At 38.9% G+C, this 9,291-nt stretch overlaps 1 protein-coding gene across 1 annotated transcript in view; it reads left to right on the top strand.

Annotated features, from left to right (window-relative positions):
* The window catches only part of cntfr (ciliary neurotrophic factor receptor), a 121,027-nt gene extending 112,940 nt beyond the window's left edge, over positions 1–8,087 (top strand). Inside the window, exon 4 of the mRNA XM_035668275.1 lies at positions 7,846–8,087. Coding sequence (XP_035524168.1) covers positions 7,846–8,087 — 242 coding nt within the window. The remainder of the gene's footprint in view (positions 1–7,845) is intronic.
* The last annotated feature ends 1,204 nt before the right edge of the window (positions 8,088–9,291 follow it).

Raw genomic sequence — 9,291 nt, 5'->3', positions numbered from 1 at the left:
CCTTTGCCAGTATTTTTTATTATTTCACCTTCAGAGCCTTTACTATTCAAATTTAAACAAAGCCACTTTTGAGCTAGTGAAGCTAGGCAACATTATTTGCAATGTTATTATAAATATGTATGGCTTGAGGCTGCATAATGGTGTGAAATAATTGTTGAAATGATTTCAAGTGTCTGTGCCTGTCAAGTGTCTGTGCTCACCAGACACTGAAAAGTCAAGTGAAGGGCCAAAACTGGAGGAGAGGTGGTGGATCAGAGGCTCTGAGCAACAGCCCAATCAGACTCTACCTATCCTGACTAAATCATTCTGAAAGTTAGGGTTGAGTCTAAGGGTTGCTTTTCTAAAAATACACACTAAAGGTCCAGTGTGTGGGATCCAGCAGTGTAGTTCTAGATTGAATCTTCACTCTCCCCTTCCAAGCACAGAGCAGAAACTACGTTGGTTGTGAAACGCGTGTCTGTTCTGGACTACTGTGGTTCAACGTAGTGGCCTCCGTGGAAGTCTATAAATATTAAAGGCTCATTCTAAGGCAGCAAAGTATAACTATTTTTACTTTTAGGTGATAATACCCTAATGAAGTGTATTATATTCCATTTCTGTTAAGATTTCCCCAAAAGTCAGAATTTCTATGTGTCTAACCTGAAAGCTTTCCACTTAAATTTTCAAGTAAAAAGTAAAATGAAGAAAATATGATCGATAAGCACTGCTCTACCAATCATTGTTCAGCTGTGTGCATTTTATTTCAATGTGTCAGTATAAGTGGACCTGACAGTGTCAGAATGTGCAGCCATCGAGTGAAAAAAATGTGATCTTCTAAACCTAAACTGATAATTCTCCTGGGCTCTATCTCTGTGTGTCAGCCAATCCAATATTTTACTGTTGGACTTTCAAAAGCCACGGCTCCCCTTAGGCATACAAATGCGATTCACTGATAAATGTGATAGTGAGTTACAGCCCGGCTGGAGAGCGACACGGTCTGATATGTACATGCCAATGATTCTACAAGGAGGGCTACACGCACGTTGAAAACTGCACATTGTCACAGACAAACACACGCGCGAACACACACACACACACACACACACAGACACACAGACAGTGAAACACACATGCCAGCGTGCACTGTCACAGACACACGAACACAGGGAGTATAACACTTTCGAGATGGTAAATCAGGATGCCAGTGCTGAACTTCAATTTCATTTCACGCCACTGTTGTGGTGTCAGATCATAACTTAGAGCTGGTTACTCTCACACACACACACACATATACTTTAAAGGCACATGTGCACGCATGCACAGACAAGTAAAGTCATAGATGCAGAATGATAAAGCAGCACTGTCGTATATATGAGAGTCAGATATTCCTTAAATTGAAGTGCATACATGCACACACGGGCTCATGCAGCTGGTTTTCCATAATCAGAATTCATCAATATTCTGATCTAGTCAAGAGGGTGTGTTTGCGTGTGTGTGTTTCATGGGTTGTGTGGTTGCTAAATACAACTCTGCATACACCTGTCAGAGTCTGTGTTAATGTCAGTCTGTTTATCTGTGGGAGAATGTGTTTAAGTTTTGTGTGCACCGATGGCGCCAATGTAGAGGTCCCGGTTTATACTCTGCTGCTGCTCCACCAAACCTGAGCAAAATTTCAACTTCATTTTTGATTTTGAAAATGGAACAACTTTGATTTGTAGAGAGATGCTTGTTGGAAAGTCATTTTGAAAGTTGACACACATGGACTTTAACAGCGTATATTCGATGAAACACTATGCTCTTTTTACAGAGGGTATGCTAGTTGTGAAACAGTGGGGACAGAAGGATAACAACTAATTTTACCCTAACTACTAAAAAGACCATTTGCTATTGATCACCAAAGTTAGCTATATGTGTGGGCAATATCATTTGTCAGTGCCTTTCAAAACAATCCATATGGCCATTACAGAAACCACCTCTCAGGTTGTAGGTTAGTTTAGTTGAATCTTTGAGGAGGACATTAAATCACATGCAGCTGCAAAAATGTCATGGATGTCAAGATGGTAATGGTGAATGACATGATACTGCCACGCCTACATATATTATATGGTGTATATACTGTGTGTATATATCACAGGTGCTATACCGGAATATTTGAAGCCTTTCTCTCCGTTCAGTAAGCCTTAAGACAGCTTCTTCTAAGTTAATGTCCTCACTTCATCAAGAGACGTTTGATGATGCTGCAGTGGAAAGGTATAACAGTGTCCTGCCCAATGACACTTGATGTTTGAACAAGTAATTCTAGCAGTGTTTAATCAGCTAATCAAACAGTAAGACTACTTGTTCTCATGAATATCCCCTCTGACACTTGGCTAATGGTAATTTGACCTAAACTGATCTTTTTGGTTGAATTACAGTTAATCAAGGATGAAGACAATGAATTTATGAGTATCCTTCTGTTCAAATAGAGCAAACAACATGACATTGATTCTCTGTGAGGCCATTTTTCAAGTGTACTGTGTAACATTCATACATTATGCAAATGTATGTGTGTGCATCTGTGTGTGTATATATACATATATGTATATATACTCTACATATCCCCATGAATTTATCTGTGCCTATGCATTTGGGTGTCAGTGTGCACAATTGTGTGTGCACAATTGTGTGTGCAGAGGTATGTGTGTTGTGTGTTTGCGGCTCGTCATCACTTCTGTCAGTTCAGTAAACAGCCCATGGACCCTTATACGCAATTAATTCCCCGTGGGTTTTTGTGGATGTGTGTATGTGTGTCTTCATTATTCTTTAAACAGCCTCCTGACAGAGATGTGTGCTTGTAATGCCCAGCAGGTCTTAGCATCGCTGACCTCACAACATGACATTATGTTGGTCTCTTTATGGTTTGGCTCTGGGAAAACATCAGTGCTGCATAAGAACTACCCTCAATGACCTGCAGGATCCTACTGTGAATACAAAGTTCAACTTTCCTGTTATGGTGAAAAACTAGTTGCGTTTTCCTGGTAACCCCTTGAACCACAGTGTTCACTATTATATTAAAACAACTGCATATCCAGAGTCCAGCTTGTTCCAACAGACACTAAAGGACGCAAGGATATTCATATAGTTATGAAGTGAAATTCTCACAGACGTCTTTAACATTGCTATGGGTTAAGACATGTAATATTTGTCCAAAAATCTTTGAGTGGTAACTTGATTTTTTATTTATTTGATGTTTTGTATGAACAGCAGGTGCAACATGCAGTTGCTGCTGGGTCTGCTGGGGTGTGTGAGTTTTTAATTGATGCATTTGCTATGTTTTACTTATGATACCTTTAGGCAGGCCGTCATGCTAAATTATGAGTTATTACTCAGGAATGATAGTTCTGGTTTAGGAGGTAAAAGATAATTAAAATAAATGAGTGATATTATAAATAAAGTTAAGAAATAATATTTATTTTTTTATATTTGGCTGATTTGAGATGACATTTTAAATACCCTTAAACATTTTAATTGATTAAAATATACAAACACATTCTACGTGTAGGTAGCATGCCTTTGCAGTTTAATGTTGGACCTCACTGCCTTCAAAAAATAATATAATAATAATACTGTAGCAGTATGAAGTTGAATCATTATTTTATTAGTTATAACTCACTTGACTTTTTCTTTATCGCAGTGAACAAACTTGCCTACTTTTGTAAATAACTTAACTTATCTGATATGCTTTGCCTCTAGGAGGGTTGTGCACTGTTTATTCATGAGTTGGCATCAACATAAAGAGGTAGAATAATGAGCAAAAACATTAAAATTGAATATTTGTGAAGGACATGGATGACAAGGATGATTCTTATTCTCATTTGGTAGGGAATAACAGTGTTCTAACACTGCTTACAACGCCCTGTATATTACCAAGAGATCAATAGCACTTGAGCAGAATGTCATTATGGTTATTAGGACTGCTTGTCTGTATGCTGATGAGGCATGAGGACATTATGCAGAGTGGTGTGGGAGCTCGTGCATATGTGTGTGAGTACATGAGGGTACTCGTAAGCCTATCTGCTTGTATTTCCACTGTTGCTATAAGGTGTATTATGCATGTGATATGTGTGCGGAATACTCATGATAAGTGGTATACCACTGATGAATGCTGAAGTTTCAGTGAGAGCAGTTTCAAGGTGAGAAGGAGAGAAAGTGATGGAGAGGGGAGAGGGAAAGGTGAGCAGAGAGATAAGGGAAACACAGACAGTGAGAATAACTTACAGAAGGATAGACAAAATCAGCAAATGGTTGCTACAGCATACACAGCTAAATGTTGCTACATGTAGCTAAATGTGCAAGCACACCTCTCTGATCCATCATATGTTACACTGCATTCCAAGTTAAAGGATGAGGATAAAATATTCTATATTTTTCTTATTGTCAACAAATCCTATAAAAGAAATTACGAAAGCCTAAAATGAAATGATCCTGCTAACAAGAACTGCCTGCCTCTATGTCATAGGTTGTATGTCAAACTATTAAAACACATCAGTGACACATCGTATCAGTCCACAGCTGAACATAGTCCCAGACAAATGCGCTATTTGTTCTCTTTGAGTAATATTTAGTGAAACAACTACAGCTGTTTTTGGAAATGACTTTGCTATCTTTGCAAATAAAGCATATATTAGTAATCTGTTATCAAAGATTCATATTATCAGTGGAAACAAATAGGTCTGGGCTGAGTGCCACGGACAGGGAAGGGAAGTCTAACTAAACTGTCGAAAGAGACAATACTGCGTTGTTGGGCTTTTAATGGAATTTGTTTACAATATGCAACGTTCAGAATAACCTTAAAGTGAGTGATAAAACATGCTGATAAATGACAATAATAGCCAAGGAGAAGTCCTACATCAGGACACCTAGTAATGTATGTATGTGTTCTTATGCATACACTACAGTTGAGAAAATAAATAAATAAACAATCAATTATTAAAGTTTGTTTGTAGTCAGAGGTAAGGCCCTTGTCAGTGAGCTTTAGTATGTGATGGTGTGCATCAATGAGCAATACTGTTAGGAACAGGTAACCGACAGTTGATTATCCATTGCTTATTTTTAATGGACACCTGCCAGCCAATAAGAAACAAGTATTTTCTTTATCTATGGCACAAGTTATAGGGATTCACAAGCAAGTCCATTACCTGTTGTTTACCAGTCTGGTTGCTAGAAACAGATCTATCTTTCTTCACAAAAAAGAAAACAAAAAACACGCAAATGTTTGCTATCAAGAGAAAAAAAAAAGGCAGTTTCAGAAGAATTTCCAATACTGTTATTGAAACAATTCTAACTATTGGTATGTGACTTGTTAGCCTGAGAATTAATAACTACTTAAAAAAGTTTGGTCTGATCTTCACATTTAGTCCACTAAGTTACATACCAACTTCAAAATAGTTTTGTGTTTTGCTAAGTTTTTACACTCCATAAGTACCTGATATAAATGCGTCGTTGGAGTTTAAACCAGCTGACAACAAAGGAAAGAGAAGGAAAGAGGACAAAAGACGCAGAAAGGTAGAAGGGAGAGACAGACTGAACTAAATAAGAGAAATAGGCTGAGAAAGACGAGAGCACTGGGGAAACTGAAAGTTCAAAGCGGGATATGCATCGAGGCAGATGGCAGGGTGGAAAGTAAGGAGACTGGGTGTAGGACGCGAGATAAAGATAGAGACAGACTGCTGGAGAGTGAGAAGAGGACGAGAGCGTTAACTTTGATACGACAGGAGAAAGATGAGAAGAAGTTAAAGGGAGAGGACAGAAACGAAACGGAGAGATAGGGGCAAGGAGCAAAGGCTAGAGAGATGAATGGATATTGGAAAAGACAGAGGTAGAGAAACAGTGATGTAACCCGAGAAGATAAGAGGGATGGGATGTGGCAGCGGAGGTGGGGGGCAAAAGAGGAGGTCAAAGAATCAGTGCTGTGTTGAGACTCTCAAGGACATTCACAGGAAAAAAGGTCATTTCAAATAAATATTCTAAGGGGCATGCTTTTCATCCAACTTCTTTTTTTTGATAATAAATGCTCCTTTCTGATGACATCAGTTGGAAGAGGATTATGATTTCACTCACTTTGACAGTGTAATGCCACCTAAAGGTGGTCAAAGGAATTTTAGGCTTGGGGAAGTTATTAAAAGATTTGAATATTATGTTCTCTCACTTTGACAACATAGTAGATTTAATAAGTAACACTCTGGCATGTCTTGTAGGATTATGATTTTTTTTTTTTTCAGAACCTGCATGAATGTTCACTGACTTACACGTATACTCTAGGAAAGTATCTCCTCTCTTCACTTACTTGTCACATAAAGCACAAGGGCAGCAGCAGCATCATCATAAAAGCTAACATCAAAGTCAAAGTTTTTTTTTTTTTACTAAGATGGAAATAACTTTTTATGTAAATAAAGTCACACATCCGTTCAAAGTTGACAGAGGAGGAGATCAAAGGAAATTGGCATTTCTTGCCACTCACATGCATATGCACACACATTATTTGAACTCGAATTGGGGGTGGCAAGCATGGAGATAACTGGGATGGACAGAAGAAGGGGAAAAAAGGCAGAAAAAAGATAGATGACATGAATGAGAAACAGAGGTGCTGTGGAGGTTGAGGGGAAATGAGCGGCAGACAGAGAGGAAGACAGAAAGAGAGAACAAACAGTGTCAGGGTAATGGGGACAGGGATCTCGGCCTACTGAATATAGATGGCTCTGGTATGGGACATGAAATATATATGAAACACTAGGTTGACATCTGTATCAGCTGCGTTAAGAGGCATGTCTGAGGAAGCCAGCTCCAGTGGAGAACAGCAAAATGAGAGGCATTGTATGAAGAAAGAAAAGAGGGAGGGAACAGAGAGACAAAGGAAAAGACAGGGAAAGAGACATCAGACCAAGACAAGGATCTTGACAGCATTTGATCCCAGGCCAATGGGGGCACTTTTTTTGTCTTTTCTTCTTGACGAGGGCTTTTCCTAAGATGGGGATCAATATTTTATTGTTGTTTCTCGTTGTGCTGTTGATCCTCAGTGTTTAAGTGTTAATCTGAGGTCTTCACTCGGCGTGGTCGTGACAGGGCCCTTGGGACTTATAAACAGAGCAGGGCTACTAACCCCAGTGTCTTGGCTAAAACTCCCATTAGGCCCTCATATGCCCCTTATCCCCCGGGGTCACGGCCCCTACAACTTTTCTGAACCCATGCACAAAGGCAGTGTTGGTGTAAGGGGTGAGGTCATTGACAGAAGGATAAAAGCAACAAGTTAGAAAAGATTTTTTGTTTTTCACTTTAGCTACATTTTTTTTTTTTTTACCTTAAAAATAGCAATTTTCCATCTTCCCTAAGTCTTGTGTGAAACTGTATCATACTTGCTGTGTGGAACAAATTACTTTCTTTTCCCAGTCTTTACCCACTATGAAGGGTTGGTAATATTTGGAAGAAATTAGAGAAACGGTAAAATGTTTCCCCTTTGTCATTCCCAGCTACTGTATAACCCAAATTGATTGAAAAAGATTGAACTGAAATATTTCAAATAATAATTATTCTCGTTATCCATATTCAGTTAATTATACGCTTTGAAAACAGTTATCAAGTAATATTTCTACCTTTTGCTCCTGTCTGTTTCTTGTTGCTAGCAACCGGTATGATAGAAAAAGCCGAAATGTCCCCACACAGACTATTTAGCTTGTTGCATATCCTGATGTGACTATTGACCCTTTGTCTGTCTCCAGTTGCTAGGAGCCAGTGTGCACAGAGGGCAGTAATTTAACCACGCAGATATTTCACTTGTTATTAGCCGTTGATATCACTAACACTTAATCTTTTGCCTCTGTCTGTTTCCAGTTGCTAGGAACCAGTATGAGCGAATGAGCAGTGATGTCACCATGCAGTGCGGCTCCCTGGACAATGACGCATCAGTGTCATGGAAGGTGAACGGGACAGACGTGAAGGCCCAGCACCATCTAGAGGGTCCCAGACTGATGCTGACCGGAGTGGACCTCAGCCACAACGGACTGTACAGCTGCTTTCAGAACCCGGACGGAGAGAGACGCGACACCATCTTCCTCCACATCGGCAGTAAGTAGCCAGACAATTGCCCGCCGAATAATATTTCAAATAAGACACGATGAATCTTTAATCATCCCAAAGGGGACACAGTCATTGCAGCAGTAAAGAGTGAAAGGAAAAAGCAAATAGAAATGACCGCGGTGCAATTACAACTCCAACAAAAATGCATGAATTATTAATGAGAAGTTTTATGAGTTTGAACTTGTATGTACTGTATGTGCAAAAGCAAAGACAAAAATAATACACAAAAATACAGAACCTAACAGCTATAATTAAGGGTTGTGACTTCAACCACCATGAAAATGTAATGATTATGTTATTGCTGTTATGGCAGTCCTGCTGGTTGTTGTACCAGCTATGTGTGGGTTTCAACGTAGCTTATTGGACGTAGTGGGGAGGCTATGCTGTAACTCGAGGCGTTGCACCATACAAGTTACTGACAATGTAAGATACAACTTAAAATGTACACCTCCTCTCAGCAGTTCTTTCATTATCATGTTGTCAGTCGTTGCAAAGATGGTTGGGACTTTGATTCAAACTGGGTGCACATTGCCTTCAACAAACTACATTCATGTACATTTACTGCACCAGCGGCAAGCAGGCTCAGTATTTCTCTGTGCAGCTACTTTTATTAGACCTAGGTACTAGTGTGATGCTGTTTGATATAGGAATTTCTGCTGGCTCCACTTGGTTGCTTGTTACAAGAAATTGTAATTTTTTAGGCGTTGATTTCAGCAGGATCTTTTTACCAAGATGGAATAATTGCTTTCTTAAAAACTTTAGCATTGCTGTTGCTCTAGGTAGCAGGTGTTCATTCTGGTAGCAGTTGTTGAGCTTGCTAGCTTAAGAGGGGGAGGGCATGTGATTGGCTGAATGGTGAGAGGGTGGAGACCACTTAAAAAGTAAAATACAAATGTTTTATGAAATAAAAGCGGACCCTTTGAATAATATATGAATTATTATTTGTTTGTTGTTTTATTTATATATTTTCTACAATTTATTCATGTGATTATTTTTTCACACTTTGGAGTGGCTTTTAAACATATTTACATATTGCACAGTAATACTGTTTAGCTAACTGACAATTTTAATAGTAGTTAATATTTCAAGGGCAGTTTCATTTCAATTTTAAACACAAATATAAAACTTGAATTGTCATGATAGCAGTCCTTACAGTAGGACCGGCTGCCAGCTGACAAGCTCTAATGATTAGTTGTTAAA

This window comes from Morone saxatilis, unplaced genomic scaffold, assembly GCF_004916995.1.
Source record: "Morone saxatilis isolate NCDOM2014 unplaced genomic scaffold, NCSU_SB_2.0 Contig21, whole genome shotgun sequence".
Classification (NCBI taxonomy): domain Eukaryota; kingdom Metazoa; phylum Chordata; class Actinopteri; family Moronidae; genus Morone; species Morone saxatilis.
This window is presented reverse-complemented; position numbering and strand designations above follow the sequence as displayed.